The 24,824-nt window shown below is 40.5% G+C and overlaps 3 protein-coding genes across 3 annotated transcripts; all 3 read right to left on the reverse strand.

The window, feature by feature from the left end:
• Positions 1-6,589: 6,589 nt before the first annotated feature.
• LOC103062188 (olfactory receptor 4E2-like) lies at positions 6,590-7,525 on the reverse strand. Its single transcript, XM_088144073.1, has one exon. It carries the CDS (start codon positions 7,523-7,525, stop codon positions 6,590-6,592), a length of 936 nt encoding a protein of 311 aa, XP_088000199.1.
• A 3,862-nt stretch (positions 7,526-11,387) lies between these two features.
• On the reverse strand, positions 11,388-12,392 carry LOC103061951 (olfactory receptor 4E2-like). The gene has a single exon (XM_007444853.1). The coding sequence runs from the start codon at positions 12,390-12,392 to the stop codon at positions 11,388-11,390; it is 1,005 nt and encodes a 334-aa protein (XP_007444915.1).
• A 6,724-nt stretch (positions 12,393-19,116) lies between these two features.
• On the reverse strand, positions 19,117-20,052 carry LOC148215227 (olfactory receptor 4E2-like). Its single transcript, XM_088144074.1, has one exon. It carries the CDS (start codon positions 20,050-20,052, stop codon positions 19,117-19,119), a length of 936 nt encoding a protein of 311 aa, XP_088000200.1.
• Positions 20,053-24,824: the final 4,772 nt, after the last annotated feature.

Here is a 24,824-nt window from a genome sequence, read left to right on the forward strand (position 1 = left end):
GAGGACTGAAATATTTCAAGGTGTGGGACAGTTTCAATAATTTGCTGATTGATAGAAACAGTGAAGTGCCTACCACAGGCAGGCAGGCAGGCAGGCAGGCAGAGTTCCTGTTTGATGTTATCTCCAAGATGAGATTTCAAAACTGGGCTTTGTATCCTTGTTACTCTTTAAATTGGGGTCAACAACCTTTTGCATGATAGTTTGAAAAATAAAGATAGTTGGGGGAAAAAAGAGAACAATAAAAGTTCAAATGGCTGACATCTCACAATAACACATTCGAGAGATCATGCATAACTTGCTTGTGAGGTTTCAACATTCAAGAACATTATTTAAAAAACAGGAGGTCACCAGTCACCAACTAATGGTGCTGCTAAGCCCTCAGAAAATGATAACTGCCCAAAAAGGGATTTATTTGTGGCCTTCTGATAGGTTCAAAGGCAGCAGCTGCTGATGGTAGAAAACAGATTTGACTTCATCCTTCACACCAGGGATGAAGCACTTCTGACATCTTCTAAAACAGGGGTTGGCAAACCACCATGTAAGCAGCCTATTTTCTCTGATTTTTTGCTAAAGTCACAGCATATCACCCCACCAAGCTGCTTTGGTCACCACCACTACCCCCAAAAAAGCTAAAGAGAGTCCAATTGCTTGGATTTAGCACTCGGATGCAGGACTGCTGAGAAATCCATCCTAGGACTTAGGCTAGAGGTTCCCAGTGTTCTCCCTTTCAAGACCATTGGGAAACTGAGCTCAGCTCAAAGGAAGGGTTACTCTTACCAAAGTAAGTGGCAGTAACGAGCCAAATTTGGTTGATCCCTCAAAAGCTAAGCAAGGTCTGAATGAATTAGTGCTTGAATGCGAGTTCACAGGAAATCCTAGGTCTTAGGCTAGCTTAGAAGGTAGAAGAAAAAAATTCCTAGACAGAGGCAATGACAAATCACTTTATTACTTCCATGAAGACAACATGGACATCAATGAAGCCATCAGGAGTTGAGTTTCATTCAGACAAGGTCTTGTTTATATAATTTATGGAGCCACTGGGAGTTGTGTGGCATATAAATACAGATGATGATGATGATGATGATGATGATGATGATGATGATGATGATGATGATGATGATGATGATACTAGCCAACATTGGTTGAACTCATAATGTAATCAGGGTCTAACCTCTTAGAATTAGAAATCCCAGGGCAATAGACTAGACCAGGAAGACAAAAAGAAACCCTGAAGAAGACTCTGGCAAGCCACTTCCAGCTGGCTGCAAAGAAAACTAAAATCATATTCCTTTTTTGGCCACCATTAGCGTTAAAATCTCATGTCCAAGAAGTTTCCCTTTAAAAAAAATAATAATGTGAGAAAAATATAAAATACAAGCAAAACACCAAGATACATTCAAAAAGCAAAATTAAATGGAAGAATCCTTAAACTTAAAAAAAAATGATGGAAACCCAGAAAAAGAAAAGGAGAAAAATAAGCTAACTAAAATAAGAATAAAATAAAAACCTATCTTATATATTAAACTTATCAGTAGTCACTGGTTTACTAGTAAGCTAATAAAGCTGATTATCTGTATAATCAGAGACAAAACAGATGTAGAGGACAGAGGGAACAGCCTTGAAGGAGAGGAGGAAGGGCAATGTTCAGATAAGCGGGGCTTGAGCCCTGACCAAGAAAATAATGTGAGAAAATATCTTAGATAAGCCCTTTCCTAGGTTGGTTGGTTGGTTGGTTGGTTGGTTGGTTGGTTGGTTGGTTATATTTCAAATTTAGACACTGCCCATCTCACAAGGAAGTGACTAGTTCACATGAAGATAAAAGGAGGGCGGAAGGAAGCATATTCAGATTTGCAAGATGCTGTTGCTATAGTTGTTTCAATAAAAGTAGTTCTGATCTACTGTATATAGTATTAGCGGTTAGTCTGATCTACCTTGTTGGGCTGACAATCTAATGTCCAAAATGTTTTTGCCCACTGCAGACTTAATCAGTTGGCACACTATCCTTGTTGGGATTATACGTAAATTCTCAGAAGTAACTGTCAACCATTGATCGATAAACCTAATCCTAACCAGGAATCTGGTAGCATCTTTTCTGACTAACAAACCTTCTCAAAAAGCATAAGCTTTTCCTGTTTCTAGCACATTTTCTTTTTGTCTTTTTCTTTCATCCATCGGTTCTTGTTTATCTTTCCATTATGTAAACACGTTCGATAAATATTACATATATAAAAAAGCATAAGCTTTCATGAGTTACAGCTCATTTTCTCAGATGCCCTAAGCCTAAGCCTAAACCTAAGCCTAAACCTAAGCCTATCTCATTTGGCAAGGAAAAAAGTGTGAGTCAGCCAGAATAGGCAAAGGTAAACAGTTGGTGTGTCAAACTCAACTGGGGGGCAAAAACTTTTTGACGGGCAAAAAGGAACAAGAAAACAACATGGAAGTTTTCATCAGGTCACCAGGTTTCTCCACAGCGTGGGGAATTTTCACTGCTCTGAAGTTCACCAACTCCTGAAACTTAGTCTCCAGATCAGATGCAAGGAGAGTAATAAAGGCAGAGAAGAGGTGGCCTGTAAGAAAAGCTTCACCTGGTGAATTTTCTTCTTCTTTAAGAGTCAGGAGCCCTTGCCCTGCTCAAGAGCAGGCAGGAGACAGTCTGTGTACAGATGAGTATGTATGGCCAGCTAGTCCTTCAGACTGTTTTCTAGATTCTTTTGGTTAAAATGAACTTTTAAAAAAAATGCCCTTTTGCTTTCTTTTAAGAGAACTGGTTTTAATGTGGACAGTTTCCTTTGTTATTAGTAATACTTTGTAAACCACTCTGAGCTGCTTTGGCAGGAAGAATGATATAGAAATCAAATAAAACAAATTAAAATCATTATTATTAATTATTACTAGTACATCTCTCCAGAAATTCATTTCTCTGTTCCTTTTGGAAAAAAGGTGCTAAGTTTAGAATAGCACCTGGGGGAAAGGGGGCTGTTTAAACTGATTTTATTTGATTTATAAGTGCGTGTGTGTGAATTCAAAGGCTCAGTTTAAAAACTAAAATCCCCCAATAAATTCTGGCATCAAACTGGGTGCCTTCAAATCAGTTCTGCCAACTTGATGGATTTTGACTCATGCACCCCTGTACTTTTTATCAGATCTAATCAACTCAAACTGACCCATCTCTCTTCATCCAGAGTCAGAAAGCCCCAGAGGCAGGCAGGTAGAACATAAAAGTATATCACAATAATTTTATACTTTAAAAAAATTACTACTTCTATAACATCTTCTAAAATGAAGTTTAAAAAATCAAATTAAAAGCTGTGAAAACAACACCTGGGTTCAGCCCCAGACCATTGCATAAGGCACAGTAGTTGGGACCACAGGTCACATTAAACCAGAAATCATGGTTTACAAAACACACTGCCTGCCTGAGTTTGCTTAACACACCAAACCCAGATCCAGCAAACCACTATGGTTTAGCCAAATGTGTGAACTGAGCTATAAATCTGGCATTTATTTGGCTGCAGGCTCGAGACAGTGTGATGGGGAGAAGACCTGAACACACTTGGGAACCCTGGTTGAAGTAGTCCTAACTTCACCATTATGGCTTCTGCCCCGGGCTGCAATACCCCACCAACCACTAGATGGCAGCAAAGAGGGGCAGACCATTTTCAGTCTTTGCTGACCTCTATCAGCCATCTGGATATTTGGCATCTCAGATGGTTTCTCTTTGATGAGGGTATGAAATCTGATGGAAGGAGAAAAGTCCTCTGGGCATGGTCAGAAACAATCCTTCCAGCCTTTATTTTTGAATCACCCCTTAATGCTAGGTGAAAATCATAGTATAGCTAGAGGATTGAGTTTGTGCTGGGCATCATTATGGTCCCAGATTTTCCATACAAACAAGAAGAGACTAAATCTAGGCTAAAAGCACAGCTAGACACTAGTGGTCTTCTTCATTTTAAACCAGTTTTTATACAGGTAGTCCTTGTTTAGTGACTGCCTCATTTAGCGACTGTCATGACAGTGATGAAAAAGTAACTTTACGACCAATCCTCACATTGATGACCTTCGCAGGTCTGTAAAGCAAAGGAAAGCTAAAGTCAGTCATAAGCACAGTCGTAGTTTCCCTTTGTGACTGCTTTGCTTAATGACCAAGTTGCTGGTCCCAATTGTGATCACTAAATGAGGGCTGCCTGTATTATGTTATGTATTTGTTAGATTCATATCCTACCTTTCCTTCGGTTGCTCAAGGCACCTTACATGAGGATCATGCTTCATTTTGTCTTCACAACAGCAAGCTTGTGAAGCTGGGCAGAAACCACAAGTTAAGCAGCACTGCTGATTGTTTGGGACCACAGCCAGTGAGTGTGCTGATTGTTTGGGACCACAGCTAGTGACTGTGCTGATTGTTTGGGACCACAGCTAGTGAGTGTGCTGATTGTTTGGGACCACAGCTAGTGACTGTGCTGATTGTTTGGGACCACAGCTGAGTGGCAGTGCTGACTGCTTGAGACCATCAAACAGATAAGGTGGAGCAGTTCTCTTATTGCTGCTATTGAAGCTCCAATAGAGAGCTGTGCTTGTTTCTCTGAATTCCAACAAAGCAGGGAAATGCGTGTTTCTCTTACAGCTCTGGGGGATAAAACTACTGAAAGGTTCTTCAGACTTAGTGCAATATTTTATTCCATCTTGCTCCTTCGGTGGCTTTCTTATCTGCTGTGTCACATTGCTGCTTTTTCATTTATGTACTGTATATAGTAGGTACATAAATGTAGTTTTTTAATACTTCATTTAAACATTATGTTTAAAATTGAAGCATTGTTTTTTTTCCTTGCAAGACACCAGCAGATCTGCTAATTCTTTGGAAGTAGCCAGCATTCTGGGTACATTTTAAAACTACAAGCAAGCAATCAAGTTTCTAGACCTCAGATTATGAAAGTAACCTGGAAGGTTTATATTCCATATCTAATTAAAGGCTAAGGCTGTAAGTGGGGAGGAAGGAGAGGAAGAGGGACGATTTTCACCAGCTTGCTCTTTCCTATTACGACCACATTTACAGAATATATAAAAAAGGAAGCAAAACTGTTAAATACATTAAATCTACAGAATAGATACCAGCTTCATAATATATAATAATATTTAGTATAATAAGGCTTTTTGATAGATGGTTGCTCCTTTATGGCACCATAGTTTTGTGGTTAAATTTTTAACAGAGATTACACTCCATGTTCTCTTATTAAGAATGATATGAGCAAGATTGATGGGGGCAGGGAGGAAATCTAAGTATCAAATCTTTCGAGTGGGACTGATGGATTTGCACAAAATTGGGGACAGAAAGTCAGTGAGGGAGGGAGGGAGGGAGGGAGGGAGGGAATCTATTTTACACAATTATCTTAAGACATATCTATATTGGTATCATTCAGCATTTGACTCATCACTGTACTCCTCAGTCATTTTAAAGCATATTTAAAATCATATCAAATATGTGTAAACACATTTAATTAATTAATATATTTAAAAACGTATCAGTTTATCAATATGACCCTCATTTTCTGTAAATCCTATACTAGGAGAAGCAGATGACAGACTTAATATTGCAACCTGTTCTATAGGAAGATTCCTGCAGATGTCTGCAACCTAGTGCCCTTCAGATGGGTTGAAGCACAAATACCCATAATCCCCCCTTACTGCAACCAAGGAGAGAGGACTCCATCAGTCAAAATTTCTGGAGGCTGAAAAGTTACTTCTGGGGCTGCCAAGGAAGAGTGTGTATCCTGAACTCTTTGATGTGTGTTGGTCACACCTCTGAAATGCTAAATCATTGCGATCAGTCTCAAAGATTTTAAGGAATTCTCTGCTATAATTAAAAATGTGTTGGCTGCAAATTTTTGAAATGTGATGCCTGAGATCTGAACAGCAACTTAATGCAAAGCTTGTTACCAACACTGAGAGCTTTTTATTTTATTTTTCTCCAAAGAGCAAAAGGGTGTTCAAGACTGAGAGTATCAATGGCAAACAGGTTCTTTCTGATCCATTTCTAGAGAAAGATGTTGAGAAAAAGCTACATTTGAGCCCTGGAAAGATGTGCAGCCCTTCAAATGTTAGCCTAAGAGGACAAACATTTTGATGCTACCCTCCAGAATAAAGGAGTTCCTCACCTTTCATCTAAATGTACTTTGGTTGGCAAAAAAAATACTCTTGTGACTGCTCCCTTTCGCCCCTCCCTTCGCTTCTGCTCTGTGTCCTCCCCCCCAATCCCCACCCACCCCCACATATAAAGGGACACATCACTGCCTGCTCTCCAGCATTTCCCACTCCAGCAAGGCCTGTTCCCAAAGACTCATGGGTAGTTGGCTTCATCATGCTCCAAGATGGTGGAACACTACCTGATGGGATTATAAAGTTTAATAGAACTTTATGGATGCATGGAAACTTGGCATGCTATTCTCAGTGGCCAATCCTCCAAAATATGGAAGAATTGCAACTTACAGAAATGCTCACAAAATGTCTGCAGTTAAGGATACCTTATCCAGTTGATTAACGTCGCCCATTCCAGTGAATTCTCCTCTCCTATCTCCTGACAAGCTAGTTGGCCAACTCATCTCCTTGCAAAAAAGATCTTCTTCCGGAGCCAGAGTTTCTGCACGGATTTCTTCACCTCTTCGTTCCTCAGGGTGTAGATCACAGGGTTGAGGACAGGAGTTACCATCGTGTAGAAGACAGCTACCAGTTTCTCTGAGGAGAAGTTGGAAGCAGGGTGGGTGTAGATGTAAATGCATGGCCCCAGAAACAAGACTACAACCAGTAAGTGGGCACCACATGTTGAAAAAGCTTTGCGACGGCCTTCAGCTGTCCGTTTTCTCAGAGAAAACAGGATGATGACATAGGAAGTTACTAAGGCCAAGAAACAAACCAAGGAGATCACACCACTGTTAGATACTATGAGAATCCCAGTGAAGTACGTATCAGTGCAAGCCAAACTGATGACTGGGAGGACATCACAAAAAAAGCTGTCTATGACATTTGGGCCACAGTAAGGGAGGCGAACAGTGAGGACTGTCTGGACCAGGGAGTGGATAGTCGCACCCACCCACAAAGCACCCACCAAGTACACACAAATCTTCAGGTTCATAAGTTTCACATAGCGCAATGGGTAGCAGATGGCAATGCAACGGTCATAGGCCATGATAGTCAGGAGGAAGATCTCAGCACAGGCACAGGTATGGAGGAAGAAGAGTTGTGCCACACAGGCTCCAAAGGAGATGACCTTCTGGTGGAGGAAGGAGTCGAGCAGCATCTTGGGTGTAGTGACAGAGGAATGGCAGATGTCAAGGAAAGAGAGGTTTCCCAAGAGGAAGTACATGGGGGTGTGGAGGCCTCGGTCACAAGCCACCGTCACCATGATGAGCAGATTCCCTGCTAGGATAAGCAGATAGATGATGAAAAAAAGGACAAATAAAACCAGCTCCACACTTCGGATATCAGTCAGTCCCAAGAATACAAAATGGGTCACTGTCCGGTTGAGCTCTGCCATTGGAATGGGACAGATGGCAGTCCCCACATTCAACCTAAACAAAGGGAAATAATATATTTTGCTCAAAACTCCTCCAAATGTACATGCATAGAAATACACACCTATAAACCATTCCTCAATATTAAGACATGACCTGTACCCACTCCCTTTCTTCAGGAGTGTATAGGGAAGATATTTCAGAGAAACAACATGGTGTTCCTGCCTTCAGTCAATATTTACTGGAATATGCTACATCCCTGGTTTCTCTCATTGGTCCTACCTTCTGCCCAACCATTCATCATCCATCCATCACATGAAGTCCTTCACTGCTTCATGCCTACAAGTAAAGTCTGTCTGAGGATAGAAGTGCACACCCACAACATGGCCTCATTACTTCAAAAGACTGTGATAGGTTTATCAAGTGTTCCTACAAGGGGGCTGTTAAGATTTCCAACTGATGTGTCTTGTTCAGAGGTCAAAGACTCTGCCTTCTGAAAGTTGCTAATTTAGCCTTGTCTAAATACCTCTCTTTTTAAATATGTCTATCAGTTGGTGATCAACACCCAGTGGACTAGTGGATTTGCAGTACCTCTCCAGTTCAAAAACTATCATTCAATATACACACTAGAGCGGAAATGAAATTTCACACACATTTCAAATACACAAAACAGTTCATTGCTCTCGTTCTTAGACGCCCTGCTGTTTCCAGATCTTCTCAAGCTCATGAGCACATGCAGAAAATAGCTATAGACCTTGATGATGCTGACGATGATAGATGATAGATAGATAGATAGATAGATAGATAGATAGATAGATAGATGCATTTACATGTCAGATTGCAGGTTTTGACAACTTATCCTTCAACATTTCCTAGACTGAGTATTATTCATTATTATCCATACCTATTATTTGCTTCTCAGCCCATATATCATATGCAGGAACACTGAGGTTCTACTCCAGTTTGCCCAGTTAAGCCATTCCTGAATACACAGATGGCAAAGACATCTCCTAACATTCTTAAGACACATAGGCAACCACGAAGAAGCAATGCTGGTCTGATCAGTCCTATGACTTTCAGTGTAACATAGTCTAATGTGTTCTACAGCTGTTTTTTTAATCCAGCCTTCCTTATCCTGATGTTGACTAGATGTGCTGAATGACAACTTCTAGAGTTCCCAGTAAGTTCTGAGAATTGTATTCCAAACATATCTCTAAGGCATTCGACTGGGGGCAGGCTGGTTAATCTATTTTTATACACTTCTAATCCTTTTACATATCTTTGCAACTATCTTCATGTTCATGTGCAATCATAGTTAAGTACTCACATTTTCTGAAGACAATCTGTTCAGTAAGGGTCCCACAGGTAGGATAGTGAATTGGGGATAAAAGCTTAAAAATTAGCTACCACCATCCAGTAGCCAAGCCAAGAGCCTAGGAGGGCTCCATCTTAACCATCCGCCTTGTACAGATATAGGCAGTCTGAAAGAAATGCTAAATATGATGTCATGGATTGCACTGCAGATAAAACAAGATCTTCCAGGACTGGAAATCTGTACACTAATGAATTCACCATGGGGCTGGAGTTTTTAATTAAAGCTTTCTCAAGAGATCCAAAAGTTTTAGACAGGTTTTAGTAACAATTGTGGGCCAAAGGATATTGTATCAGAAAGAATGAACCCATGATGACATTCAGAGGTTCATTACTAACAGATTCTATTTTTGCCAGTAAAACTGCATGGATGCTGCTTGGCCCTTCAGTGAGTTCTGAGCTTTCAAAATCCCAGGTGAATCTTACATTTACAAAACAGCATGCATGGTTTAAGCTAGAACCATCTCAGAATTTAGATTTTATTTGATGTCCATCACATCGACCGAATATAATCATCTATCATAATCCTATGGCAGTCAACTGACAATCTGGGTACATGCCTGCGATATACACTTCAGTTCCCAGAATCCACCATCCAGCATGGCCATCGTTGAGAATTCTGGGAGCTAGTTAATACCCTTACGGTGAGCCAGGTTGCAAAAAGCTGTTATATGGGCTTTTTTTTTTAACTTCCACTTAACATTTCCACTCACATTTGCGACATTTCCTTTTCATGCTGATGCTAGGCCTCTTTGCACACTTTTTTCCCCCTTAAATCTATAAATATTTAATATTTAGCCAATCTAGTCTCATTTCTTCCTTTCACCACCTTTTTAACAGCACTTTTTTTCATCTGTGACACTTGCATATCTTCCATACTGAAAATTCTTTTCTTAGTTTAGTCGATTGTCTATCTATCATCCCTTCCTTCCTTCCTTCCTTCCTTCCTTCCTTCCTTCCTTCCTTCCTTCCTTCCTTCCTTCCTTCCTTCCTTCCTTCCTTCCATCTTCTCTATTCTTCCTCTAGTATTTCTAATTTCCTCTACCCTTTCTTTTTCCCCCAGACTTTCTTAATTTCACTCATTCTTGTCCTGTTTTCCTTCATCCTTTTCTGTCAGAGAAATTCTTCCTTGTGTAATTCCTACCCCATCATTCCATTGCCTTGGACACGCCGGAGTTATTTGGCCGGAAGTGACACAATTTCTTCCAGACTGATTTAGGGGAGAAATAAACCCCAGCTGCCATTTTCTCCAAAATAATAAGAGTTCTTATACTGATGTGAACTTCTATCAGCTCTACTTTTGGTAGTGTAGTACCTTAGGCGCAGAGGCAAGAGGTTGCTTACATAGCTGTTGTAAATAAGTAAGTAAGTATTTTTTGCAGAAATTGACTGTTAATTAGATGCCAGTTCAAAAGATGGTTTTAAATATTATGGACCATTCAGGTTACTTGTGCTTCATGTTTTAGCTGTGAAAGTGGGTTTTAGTGCATTATTGTATCAACGTCTTGATGTTGCCTGATATTATTTTGAAGTGCACCTACTTATTGGCACAGGAAAAAGGACTCCTGCTATTACTACTACCTGATGGTGCAAGAGATAAGTTACACTACAGATCTCTAGTGAAGAGAACTGCATATCATAAATTTGTTTCAAATGCTAGTATGTTTAAGATTCCTTGGACAGATCTGTTAAATTTATCTCCAGTATTCTAGTCACCCTTCAATATTTCAATTTTCCAGCCAGGACTCTCCAAGCTTTTCGAATGATAGCACAGTGCAATCAGGCTTCATGTTTATATTTCCATTTTTCCATTTATATTTATATATATTTACATTTAATTTACATTTTCTCCCCCCAGAATCCTTTCATAAAAACAGTATTACAATAAGTTTGACAATTAATAAATAGCAACCAATGTAACTTTTTTTTTTAAAAAAGCAATGGGCTCTAGGTGTCATATAGATAAAAAAGCTACAGAAAAATAAATACAAAATGAATTTAAATATATAACTTTCAGCAGTCTGGTGCTCCTCCAGCTTTTCCAGACTACTACTCTTACAATGTCTAACAAGAGTGACCTTTTCTTCAGTCGTTGAAACTCAAGTTTTATTTCCCCAATATTCATTTGTACACTTTTCAGTGAGGGAAAAACACATGTCCTGTTTCCTTTTAGTCCTCACTGGGTCTGCTCCCTCCATCCTTTCCCTGTTGCTCAGCTGGGGAGGGACAGCTTGCATGTCCTTCATTATGTCCCACATAGGAATGTAGCTTTGCCCTTTTCCTACTTTAGCAAGAACTGTTTCCAGCACAGACCTCAGGCCACTGGGTTGATCATGTTCCAAGATGGTGGAGCATTGCCTGCTACTTTAAAAAAAAAATTAATAGCAGCTTACAGATGTCCCAGAAATGGGCTTGTCAGCTTTCCAGGTCTCCAAACTTAGAAAAATGGGCCTCTCATAGCAGTACTTAACAAAACTTCTGTAGGTGAAGATATCTTACTTGACTTGATTGAGATCATTCATTGCACTGAATTGTCTTCTCCTTTTTTACTGAGCTGTTTTCCACCAAAGCAAGCTGACTAATTCGTTTCCTTGTGAAGAAGATCTTCCTCCAGAACCAGAGTTTCTGCATGGAGTTCTTTACCTCTTTGTTCCTCAGGGTGTAGATCACAGGGTTGAGGAAAGGGGTTACCATGGTGTAAAAGACAGCTGCCATTTTCTCTGTTGAAAAGCTGGAGGTTGGGCGGGTGTAGATAAAAATACAAGGCCCCAAGAACAAGACCACAACAAGTAGGTGGGCAGCACATGTAGAGAAGGCTTTACGGCGGCCTTCGGCTGTCTGCTTTCTCAGTGAGAGAAGGATGATGGCATAGGACGACACTAAGGCCAAGAAGCAAACCAAGGAGATCACACCACTGTTCGATACTATGAGAACTCCAGTGAAGTACGTATCAGTGCAAGCCAACTTCATGACTGGGGGAATATCACAGAAAAAACTGTCTATGACATTTGGGCCACAGAAAGGAAGGCTAATGGTGAGGACAGTCTGGACCAGGGAGTGAATGATGCCCCCCATCCACAGAGCACCCACTAAGTATGCACAGATCTTCAGATTCACAAGATTCGCATACTGTAATGGATAGCAGATGGCAACACAGCGGTCATAGGCCATGATAGTCAGGAGGAAGATCTCAGCAGAAGCACAGATGTGGAGGAAGAAGAGTTGTGCCAAACATCCTGCAAAGGAGATGATCTTCTGGCTGAAAACAGAGTCAAGCAGCATCTTGGGTGCAGTGACAGAGGAATGGCAGATGTCAAGGAAAGACAGATTTCCCAAAAGGAAGTACATTGGCGTGTGGAGGCACTGGTTGCAAGCCACAGTAACCACAATCAAGAGGTTCCCTACTAGGGTAAGCAGGTAGATGAAGAAGAAAATGACAAATAAAACTAGTTCCAGATTCCGGTTATCAGTAAGTCCCAAGAACACAAAATGAGTCACTGTCTGGTTGAGCTCTGCCATTGGAATAGGACAGATTGACACATTCAACCTAAACAGAGAGAAATAATATATTTTGTTCAGAACATCTGCAAAGGTCTGTATGTAGATATACACACATACAAGCCATTCTTTAATATTAACATATGACCCATAACCACTCCCTTTCTTCAGGGGTGGATAGGGAATATATTTCAGAGAAACAACATGGTGTTCCTGCCTTCAGTCAATATTTACTGGAATATGCTACATCCCTGATTTCTTTCATTGGTCCTACCTTTTGCCCAGCCATTCATCATCCATCCATTACATGTAGTCCTTCACTGCTTCATGCCTACAAGTAAAGTCTGTCTGAGGATAGGAGTGCACACACACAACATGGCCTCATTACTTCAAAAGACTGTGGTAGGTTTATCAAGTGTTCCTACAAGGGAGCCGTTAAGATTTCCAATTGATGTGCCTTGTTCGGAGGTCAAAGACCTTGTCTTCAGAAGATTGCCAACTGTCTCAGCCTTTGCATTGTCTAAATACCTCTCTTTTTAAATATGTCTATCAGCTGGCGATCAACACCTAATGGACTAGTGGATTTAGAATCCTAAATTGTAGAAAAAATTAGAGTGCCAATGGTTTACATGAGGGGTCCTCTCTTTCTTTTCTCCCCACTATAATAACCCTGTCAGCAGATTCTGCTCAGGCAGATCAAATGACCCAATGTTACTCAGTTATTTTCCAGAACTAAGGGTAGACTAGACGCTGAAACTCCTTTCTCCTGGTCCAACAGCTTAACCATTATATGCTGGTTCCCCTACATCGCACTGTTTCTTAAAACAACTCTGATTGTATGGATGGGAAAGGCATTTTTTAAAATCCTTTAGAAACATTGCCAGAGAAACATAAGTAGTGCTGGTCTGATCAATCAATCCAACAATCACTCAGAACCTGGATGTTCGCATTGATAGTGATATTAGGTAGTTTAATCTCTCCATATTTATGGTCTTTCTCTTCCCTGATATGATGATTTTTTTCTTAATTGTTTTCCTTGTGACTTTGGTGACTGAGGCAATTAATAAACTGATTAACATGAATAAATAAATAAAATATAATACCCAGTGTGAAATAGTCCTATTAATCTCTTTGTTCATTTAGCCTTCTCTAACCTGATGTTCTTCAGTTTCTCAGTCAATCAAACAGTGACTTAGAACCTGGATGTCTCCATTGATACTGATATTAGATAGTTTAATCTCTTTGTATTTATGGTCTTTCTCTTCCCTGATACAATATTTTTTTTTTCTTAATTGATTTCCTTGTTTTTCTGGGCTCTGTTCTAATGTGCTGTATGTTCTAATGGTTTGTATGTGACTTTGGTGACTGAGGCTAGTAATAAACTGATTAAAATGAATAAATAAATAAAATGTAACACACAGTGAAAACTAGTCCTGTTAATCTCTTTGATCATTTAGCCTTCTCTAACTTGATCTTCTCCAGTTGCAGGGAAGAAAAATCCCAGAGTTCCCACCTAATTCTACAGAATACCTCTCCGGGAGAGACTAATGAAACTATCTGTTACCTTTTGACCCTTTTGCATATCTTTATAACTCCCTCCACACATACATGGAAACATCTGTAAACACAGCTTCTGCAGGTAATCAGCTCACCACAGCCAAGAGCTCATGGACATGGATGGTCACCATTGGGTAAAAACTTAGAAATCCACTGTCACTTTCCACGCTGCTGACTGCATTGACCTTTCCTTTCCCTTACGTGATCAAAATCTGCTTTCTATTAATGTATAACTTTATGATTCAGATTTACATTGTGCTAAGAAAGAGAGTGGATTTACCTGATACAGTTAAGAAAGAAGATCACACAGACAGCTTCAGGATATCTTCTTTGTCCATCTTTTTTGAACTAGCTGAGGAGAGGGCCTTTAAAAGAACCATCTGATCTTGGCCATTTCTCCTTTATATAACCTTAGATTCTCTGAAAGTAAGAGATAAATTGCATTCCAGGTATCTTGGAATTCAATGAGGACTAAAAAAAAAAAAAATAGAAGACGATCTTGGGAGATCGGAGATCCTAACTGTAATTAATACACCACGGGACTTGAATCTTTAATTAAGGTTTCCCAAGAGTACCAGAAGTTTGAGGCAAACTTTGGTAAGAATTAATAGGCAAAATATATTGTGTCAGAAGGCCCGAATCCATGATGACGTTCAGAGGTTCACTGCAAACAGGTCTATTTGGATTTGACTCTTTCCGAAGTGAAGATCTAGTTAATATTCTGATCCCAGCTGTGAAACTAAAAAGGAAGGAAGAGAAATCTCCCTGTTCCTTCTCAAAGTTCCGGTTTCTTGTCTGCCATGAAGCACTGGACCAACCCACTCAATTCTGGAAGAGGGAAAGAGTAACCTATCCCTGCACTGTTTCCAAGAAAACTACATGAACACGTTCAAATAAATAAATAAAATAAATAAGATGCTGCAGACAAAGACCATAATTTACTTCAGTTAACTAAACCATGTTTCATTGTATAGGCTAAGCCTGTATCACAGGCCATGTCTGGATCAAGAATCACATGTCTTCAATGAGAAGCTTTAATGCACAAATTATAGATAAAGTACAGCGTCTTGGAAAGAACAATAGGAATCTCCAACCCTCTTTTATTCAAGAATTCATTAAGGCAGAGCAGCCAGACTTAGAAGTGACCATGAAGATACTGGAGTGATAGCTCCTGCATTTTAAGATCAACCATCAACTGTAAAGGAAGAAGTAGTCAAGAAATACGCCACAGCCTAGCGCTTGGTACACCAGCCATGAAGACCTTGGAAAAGATATTCAGATGCCGTGATGGGTCTATACCTACAAGTATCAGAATCATACAAGCTATAGTATTCCCTGTGACACTCTATGGAAGCAAAACTTGTTCTTTGAAGGATCAGGGAGGAGTATTGACGCTTTTGAACTTTGGTGTTGGAGAAGACTCCTGAGAATACCGTGAATAGCCAATAAAACAACAAATGGATCATCAAACAAATCAACCCACTCAAGGCACAAATGACCAGACTCAAATGATCCTACTTCAGACACATGATGCCAAGACCTTGCTCTCTGGAAAGTGCTCTAATGTTGGGAAAGGTGGAAGAAAAGACAACAGGATGACCAGCGGGAAGGTGGATGGACTCAGTTACAGTAGTGATGAGGATGCTGTTGGAAGACATGAAGGAGCACGTTGTGAACGGATCATCTTGGAGAAATCTACCTACATGGTTGTTGTGAGTCGACACCTACTTGATAGCACACAATCAATCAAACAATCAATCATCAAGGCAGAGGGTCTTTTGAGTATTTTGAGTTTCTTTCTGGTTTTTTTGCAGCCTGGACTGAGCTCCCATTGATGAGATAAGCTACTAATAAACTCCTCTGCTATCTGTTGATTGTTTATGACTAGCATTCCTCCAATTACTTACTCAGCCTCAACGCAGTGTTCTACCACACAAAGCTTAACCAGTCAGTGAAAGACCTAAGAGAGGGAGTCATCAATACATTAGGTTTTGTTAGCCTTGGCAAAGATTTTGTGCTTGTACAACCCCTTCCCTTCCTTCTTTTCTTTCAAGGCGTTCTCTTTTAGCCCCAGTGAGATATTTGGTGCCAGTTAACACTGTCAGAGAACCTGGCCCTGTTCTTCATTGCAGTGGAGAGTGCCTTGCGCTGACCTGCAACCAAGCGGGTATGGAGGGAGACCAAGATGATGCCATAGGAGGCCACCAGCACCACAAAGCAGACCACGGAGATCAGGACTGAGTTGGACACATCAGGAACTCAATGATATATGTGTCAGTACAGGCAAGCTTGATGATTGGGAGAACATCACAGAAGAAGTTGTCCACCATCTTAGGCCCACAATATGGGAGTCTGACTGTCATGCCAGTCAACACATATCCCACCAGAATCTAAAAGCTCTTGTGCCACTTCTCTGAGCAACTACTAATAAATGCTGAAGGCTTGGTTGGTCAGAAGAGCGCATTTCTGCAAAGGGATCAGAAAGCCAAATAAAGCTTAACAGTTTTGGTTCTAGGATGGTATAAGCAGGAAAAATCAGTTCTTCCCCCGGACATGAAGGAGCAGCATAACACTCTTTGACATGTGGGCTGGAACGAGTTGAGGCAGCCTTGTCTGATGAAGGGGCACCTTTGGGATTGCTAAAGGCATTCTCAAGTTTTAAAAAGAGCTCATACAGGTAGTCCTCGTTTAGCAACTTCCCTTTTAGTGACCTTTTGCAGTTATGGCAGTGATGAAAAAGTAACTTTACAACCTATCCTTGCATTTACGGCCGCACAGGTCTGTAAACTAAACAAAAGCTGAAGTCAGATCATAAGCATAGTTGAAGTTGCACTTAGTGATTGCTTCAGTTAAAGACCAAGTTGCCAGTCCCAATTGTGGTCACTAAATGAAAACTGCTCGTATTTCGTTATGTATTTGTTAAATTCATATCCTTCCTTTCCTCCAGGTGCTCAAGTCACCTTGCATGAGGATCTTGCTTCATTTTATCTCCACAACAAGCTTGTGAAGGTGTGCAGAGAGACCATGGCTGAGTCACAATGCTGATTGTTTGGGACCGCGGCTGAGTCATAATGCTGCTTTATTCATTCATTCATTCATTCATTCATTCATTCATTCATTTTATATGTGTATCTGCATCCTCAGACAACCTATAAAATGGGAGAGGTTCATCGCACACCGTTCCCAGTGCCTTACCCACTGTGTCACATTGCTGCTTTTTCATTTATGTATATAGGTACATAAAAGTAGTTTTTTAATACTTCATTTAAACATTATGTTTAAACTTTAAATGTTAAAGATGCCACAAAGTTCTTGGGGGTTTTGTTTTTTGTTTTTGCAAGACACCAGCTGATCTGCTAATTCTTTGGAAGTAGCCAGCATTCTGGGTACATTTTAAAACTACAAGCAAGCAATCAAGTTTCTAGTCCTCAGTTTATGAAAGTAACCTGGAAGGTTTATGTTCCATATCTGATAAAAGGTTAAAGCTGTAAGTGGGGAGGAAGGAGAGGAAGAGGGACGATTGTCACCAGCTTGCTCATTCCTATTATGACCACATTTACAGAATATATAAAAAAGGAAGCAAAAATGTTAAATACATTAAATCTACAGAATAGACACCAGCTTCATAATATATAATAATATTCAGTATGATAAAGCTTTTTGGTAAATGGTTGCTCCTTAATGGCACCATAGTTTTATGGTTAAATTTTTAACAGAGATTACACTCCATGTTCTCTTATTAAGAATGATATGAACAAGATTGATGGGGGCAGGGAGGAAATCTAAGTATCAAATCTTTCGAGTGGGACTGATGGATTTGCACAAAATTGGGGACAGAAAGTCAGTGAGGGAGGGAGGGAGGGAGGGAGGGAGGGAGGGAGGGAGGGAGGGAGGAGGGAATCTATTTAGCACAATTAATATAATGCAGTTATGTCTATATTGGCATCATTCAGCATTTGACTCATCACTGTCCTTCTCAGTCATTTTAAAGCATATTTAAAAACATATCAAATATATTTAAATACATTTAGTTAATTAATTAATACATTTAAAACATATCTAAAAACATATCATTTTATCACCATGACCCTCATTTTCTGTAAATCAAATACTAAAAGAAGCAGATGACACACTGAATATTGCAAGATTCCTGCAGATGTCTGCAACCCAGTGCCCTTCAGATGAGTTGAAGCACAAATACCCATAATCCCCCCTTACTGCAACCAAGGAGAGAGGACTTCATCGGTCAAAATTTCTGGAGGCTGAAAAGTTATTTCTGGGGCTGCCAAGGAAGAGTGTGTATCCTGAACTCTTTGGTGTGTCTTGGTCACACCTCTGAAATGCTAAATCATTGCGATCAGCCTCAAAGATTTTAAGGAATTCTCTGCTATAATTAAAAATGTGTTGGCTGCAAATTTTTGAAATGTGATGCCTGAGATCCAAAGAACCACTTAATGCAAAGCACGTTACCAAAACTCAGAGCTTTTTATTTTATTTTATTTTATTTTATTTTATTTTATTTTATTTTATTTTATTTTATTTTATTTTATTTTATTTTTCTCCAAAGAGCAAAAGGGTGTTCAAGACTGAGAGTATCAATGGCAAACAGGTTCTTTCTGATCCATTTCTGGAGAAAGATGTTGCGAAAAAGCTACATTTGAGCCCTGGAAAGATGTGCAGCCCTTCAAATGTTAGCCTAAGAGGACAAACATTTTGATGCTACCCTCCAGAATAAAGGAGTTCCTCACCTTTCATCTAAATGTACTTTGGTTGGCAAAAAAAATACTCTTGTGACTGCTCCCTTTCGCCCCTCCCTTCGCTTCTGCTCTGTGTCCTCCCCCCCAATCCCCACCCACCCCCACATATAAAGGGACACATCACTGCCTGCTCTCCAGCATTTCCCACTCCAGCAAGGCTTGTTCCCAAAGACTCATGGGTAGTTGGCTTCATCATGCTCCAAGATGGTGGAACACTACCTGATAGGTTTATAAAGTTTAATAGAACTTTATGGATGCATGGAAACTTGGCATGCTACCCTCAGTGGCCAATTCTCCAATATATGGAAGAACGGCAACTTATAGAAATGCTAACAAAACCTCTGTAGTTAAGGATAACTTATCCAATTAATTAACATCACCCATTCCAGGGAATTCTCCTCTCCTATCTCCTGACAAGCTAGTTGGCCAACTCATCTCCTTGCAAAAAAGATCTTCTTCTGGAGCCAGAGTTTCTGCATGGAGTTCTTCACCTCTTCATTCCTCAGGGTGTAGATCACAGGGTTGAGGACAGGAGTTACCATCGTGTAGAAGACAGCTACCAGTTTCTCTGAGGAGAAGTTGGAAGCAGGGTGGGTGTAGATGAAAATGCATGGCCCCAGAAACAAGACTACAACCAGTAAGTGGGCACTACATGTTGAAAAAGCTTTGCGACGGTCTTCAGCTGTCCGTTTTCTCAGAGAAAACAGGATGATGACATAGGAAGTTACTAAGGCCAAGAAACAAACCAAGGACATCACACCACTATTAGATACTATGAGAACCCCAGTGAAGTACGTATCAGTGCAAGCCAAACTGATGACTGGGAGGACATCACAAAAAAAGCTGTCTATGACATTTGGGCCACAGTAAGGGAGGCGAACAGTGAGGACTGTCTGGACCAGGGAGTGGATAATCACAACCACCCACAAAGCACCCACCAAGTACACACAAATCTTCAGGTTCATAAGTTTCACATAGCGCAATGGGTAGCAGATGGCAATGCAACGGTCATAGGCCATGATAGTCAGGAGGATGGTCTCGGCAGGGGCACAGATATGGAGGAAGAAGAGTTGTGCCACACAGCCTCCAAAGGAGATGACCTTCTGGTGGAGGAAGGAGTCGAGCAGCATCTTGGGTGTAGTGACAGAGGAATGGCAGATGTCAACGAAAGACAGATTTCCCAAGAAGAAGTACATGGGAGTGTGGAGGCCCCGGTCACAAGCCACCGTCACCATGATGAGCAGATTCCCTGCTAGGATAAGCAGATAGATGATGAAGAAAATGACAAATAAAAGTAGTTCCAGATTCTGGTTATCAGTAAGTCCCAAGAACACAAAATGAGTCACTGTCTGGTTGAGCTCTGCCATTGGAATAGGACAGATTGAAGTCCCCACGTTCAACCTAAACAGAGAGAAATAATATAATTTGCTCAGAACATCTCCAAAGGTCTGTATGTAGATATACACACATACAAACCATTCTTTAATATTAACATATGACCCATAACCATTCCCTTTCTTCAGGGGTGGATAGGGAATATATTTCAGAGAAACAACATGGTGTTCCTGCCTTCAGTCAATATTTACTGGAATATGCTACATCCCTGATTTCTTTCATTGGTCCTACCTTCTGCCCAACCATTCATCATCCATCCATCACATGAAGTCCTTCACTGCTTCATGCCTACAAGCAAAGTCTGTCTGAGGATCAGAATGCACACATACAACATGGCCTCATTACTTCAAAAGGCTGTGATAGGTTTATCAAGTGTTCCTATAAGGGGGCTGTTAAGATTTTCAATTAATATGCCTTGTTCAGATGTCAAAGACCCTGTCTTCAGAAGGTTGATAACTGAGTTCATTTTTCAGGCACGTTCAGACAAACACACTTTTGCTGCTGCAAATCCCTGCATCAGGTTGAGTCTTGTCTAAATACCTCTCTTTTTAAATATATCTATCAGCTGGTAATCAACACCTAATGGACAAGTGGATTTAGAATCCTAAATTGTAGAAACAATTGGAGCTCCAAGTGGTTAACACGCAGGGGCCTTCCTTTCTTTTATCCCCCCTATAATAACCCTGTCAGGTAGAATCTGCTCAGAGAGATCGACTGACCCAAAGTTACTCAGTTATTTTCTAGAACTAAGGGAAGACTAGACACTGAATCTTCTTGCTCCTAGTCCACCAGCTTAACCATCATATCATGCTGGTTCCCCTACGTCACACTGTTCCTTAAAAGAACTCTGATTGTATGGATGGGAAAGGCCTTTTCTAAAATCCTTTACAATCATTGCCAGAAGCAGTGCTGGTCTGATCAATCAATCAATCAGTCAATCAATCAGTCACTCAGGACCTGGATCTCTGCATTGATACTGATATTAATCTCTTTCTCTTCACTGATATGGTGATTTTTTTCTTAATTGGTTTCCTTATGACTTTGGTGACTGAGGCTAGTAATGAACTGATTAAAGTGAATAAATAACTAAAATGTAACACCCAGTGAAAGCTAGTCCTGTTAATCTTTCTGATCGTTTAGCCTTCTCTAACCTGATCTTCTCCAGTTGCAGGGGACAACAAATCCCAGAGTTCTCACCTCATTCTACCGAATACCTCTCTGGGAGAGACTAATGAAACTATCTGTTACCTTTTGACCCTTTTGCATATCTTTATAACTACCTCCACACATATATGCAAACATATGTAAATACACCTTCTGCAGATGATTTGTTCACCACAGCCAAGAGCTCATGGACATGGATGGTCAGCATTGGGTAAAAACTTTAAAATCCACTGTCATCTTCCATGCTGCTGACTGCATTGACCTTTCTTTTCCTTTACGTAATCAAAATTCGCTTCCTATTAATGTATAACTTTATGATTCAGATTTACATTGTTCTAAGAAAGAGAGTGGATTTACCTGATACAGTTAAGAAAGAAGAAGATCACACAGACAGCTTCAGGATATCTTCTTTGTCCATCTTTTTTGAACTAGCTGAGGAGAGGGCCTTTAAAAGAACCATCTGATCTTGGCCATTTCTCCTTTATATAACCTTAGATTCTCTGAAAGTAAGAGATAAATTGCATTCCAGGTATCTTGGAATTCAATGAGGACTAAAAAAAGAAAAAATAGAAGACGATCTTGGGAGATCGGAGATCCTAACTGTAATTAATACACCACGGGACTTGAATCTTTAATTAAAGGTTTCCCAAGAGTACCAGAAGTTTGAGGCAAACTTTGGTAAGACTTAATAGGCAAAATATATTGTGTCAGAAGGCCTGAATCCATAATGACGTTCAGAGGTTCACCACAAACAGGTCTATTTGGATTTGCCTCTGTCTGAAGTGAAGGTCTAGTTAATATTCTGATCCCAGATGTGAAACTAAAAAAGAAGGAAGGGAAATCTATCTATCTATCTATCTCTGCATTGTTTCCAAGAAAACTACTGTACATGGACATGCCGATGTAGTTCCCAGAAGACAAGCTCATAGTGAATATGCGGCCTACTAATCCCAACCCAACATTTATTCTCTGACAACCAACTTCTGAGTTGCAATCCACATTCAGGACAGCCGGATGTCCTTTGTCCCATACCAAACCAGCCACTCTCTTACAGGGTTGTTGTGCAGAGAAATTGGAGGAGGGAATCCAAAGTATACTGGCTTAAGCTCCTGGAAAAAGGATTGATATAAATCTAACAAATAAATAACCCCTTCCCCTCCTTCTTTTCTTTCAAGGCATTCTCTGTAAGTGCCAGTGAGATATTTGGTGCCAGATAGCACTGACAGAGGACCTGGCCTTTTCTTCATTGCATCATTCTCTCAGCACTAGGATCAACCATGGCCCTAATCATTTTCCCCCAGAGTTTATTAACATTGTCCTCTGAAAAGAGTGCAGGATGATGAAAAGTTTGAATAAATGTCTGCAAACCAGAACCCCGTCCCCCATGACTTTAATTCACAGACTCCTATAGAAAAGTAGTTCTCATTTAGCAACCACAATAGGGACCGGCAACTTAGTCATTAACCGAAGCAATCACTAAGTGCAACTTCAACTACGCTTATGATCTGACTTCAGCTTTTGTTTAGTTTACAGACCTGTGCGGCCGTAAATGCAAGGATAGGTTGTAAAGTTACTTTTTCATCACTGTCATAACTGCAAAAGGTCACTAAAAGGGAAGTTGCTAAACGAGGACTACCTGTATGAGCTCTTTTTAAAACTTGAGAATGCCTTTAGCAATCCCAAAGGTGCCCCTTCATCAGACAAGGCTGCCTCAACTCGTTCCAGCCCACATGTCAAAGAGTGTTATGCTGCTCCTTCATGTCCGGGAGAAGAACTGATTTTTCCTGCTTATACCATCCTAGAACCAAAGCATGTTAAGCTTTATGAGTAGTTGCTCAGAGAAGAGGCACAAGACTGCTGTCCACTGCCAGTCAGCATCATCTAAATAATCTCTTCCTCGCACACACACCGCCCAGTTAAGAGGCGAATACATTTTGTCTGCTACCCAGGAGGGCAATGAAAGTTAGAATATCATAATTAACCCAGCAAGACTGTACGTGGCTATGTTGCTCTAAGAACCCTGGAAAAGAAGGCTGCATATCAGAAGCTGCGGATGCTGATGATGACTTTGTCTTGGCAACCCCGGCTTTGAGGGAAAGGTTATCAACATCCTGTCTCAGTGCCTGGAAGCTGTAAGGGTCTGGATGGGAAAGAACAGGCTGAAATGAACCGCCGAGTAAGACAGAACGGTGGTTTGTACATTGGGGTTCTCTCCCAACACCAGTGTAAGCACAAGCATTGCTCGTGAAGGAAGAAGTGTGCCAATTTCAATGTTACCCAGTGCAAGAGGACCTACCTACAGTAACTCACACTCTCGTCGCCATCTGGTTGGGCTACTGCAACACACGCTTCATGGGGCTGCCCTAAAAGACTACTCACAACTGTGACTAGTTCCAAACACAGAGCACCACCAGCTCTTGGGGCTGGGAACATACAACACAATCCTGCAGAACCTGCAGTGGGTGCCAATGGCTTTCTAGGCACAATTTAAGGTGCTGATGTTGACCAATAAGCCTTATATGGTTTGGCACCTGGATATCTGCAGAAGCAACTGCTCTACTTAGAATCAACCCAACACAGTGGATCCTAGTTTTGGTCTCTCACTTCTGAGAGGGTCGAGGAGGCCAAACCAGAAGATGTTGCTTTTCCATGGCAGCCCTGATGTTTTGGAATAGCCTTCTGATGGAGATGAAGCAGGCCTCCTTGCTGACCTTCAGGAAGATGTTGAAAATGAGTTGTTTCAGAAGATGTTCTCCTATTTTAGGAACTGCCCCATTTCTTATTTCTGTGCTTGTTTTTGTCTTCCCATGTGTTGTTATTGTTGTTTTTATTTCTGAGGTGTTATAGTGTCTTTTAGTTACCCCACAGATACTTTAAATACCTTGTTATATTATATAGTGTGGAAGCCATCAAGAGCTGTTAGATTCTAGTGGGATATGTGTCAAACAAGCAATTTTAAAAAGCAACTGGCCCAATTGTAAATAGCCATAATTTAAATAAAGAAATCAATGTTACATCAAAATATATCAAAATATATTAATACATTAAAATACAACTTTTGGACAACTGCTACAATTCCCAAATAATGTGGCTTTTTGTCCAATGGCTTCAAACTGAAGATTGAGTTCAGCACCCAAAGTCATTGATTCAATTTGGTTTTCAGAAAAACAAATTATTCTCTTCTTTCAGCCTTCCCTTAGGTCTATTATCTCTGCCCCTTCCCTCTCTCTTGCCTATGAATGGACAGACCCAATCCATCTTCAAGCCAACATAGGATCCTAGTTTTGAGCTTTTGCTACCAACTGTTTGCATCACAGTCTTCATTCGGTTAGCTTGTTAATGTCACAAAGGGATGAAACATGACCTCCTGAATTTCCCACCTATTATAACATCTTACAGATTCATTGCACCTTAGCAGGCTGTTGTTGGTTTCCTTCTTCTACCACTACTTACAAAACTACGACATCTTATCTGGTTGATCATTACCACTCTTTCCACTGAATTCTCTCCTTCCATGTACTGGCTTTTTTTTTCCTACACAAGCAAGAAGGCCAACTCCTCTCCTTGCAAAGATCTTTTC

The sequence above is a fragment of the Python bivittatus genome, unplaced genomic scaffold (assembly GCF_059951505.1).
Source record: "Python bivittatus isolate LINGU-HERP-01145 unplaced genomic scaffold, Pbiv_v1 ctg000430_np1212, whole genome shotgun sequence".
Classification (NCBI taxonomy): Eukaryota; Metazoa; Chordata; class Lepidosauria; order Squamata; family Pythonidae; genus Python; species Python bivittatus.

Bases quoted from the DNA above. Each gene is read 5' to 3' on its own strand.
- LOC103062188 (XM_088144073.1), bottom strand. From the start codon at position 7,525: ATGGCAGAGCTCAACCGGACAGTGACCCATTTTGTATTCTTGGGACTG.
- LOC103061951 (XM_007444853.1), bottom strand. From the start codon at position 12,392: ATGGCAGAGCTCAACCAGACAGTGACTCATTTTGTGTTCTTGGGACTT.
- LOC148215227 (XM_088144074.1), bottom strand. From the start codon at position 20,052: ATGGCAGAGCTCAACCAGACAGTGACTCATTTTGTGTTCTTGGGACTT.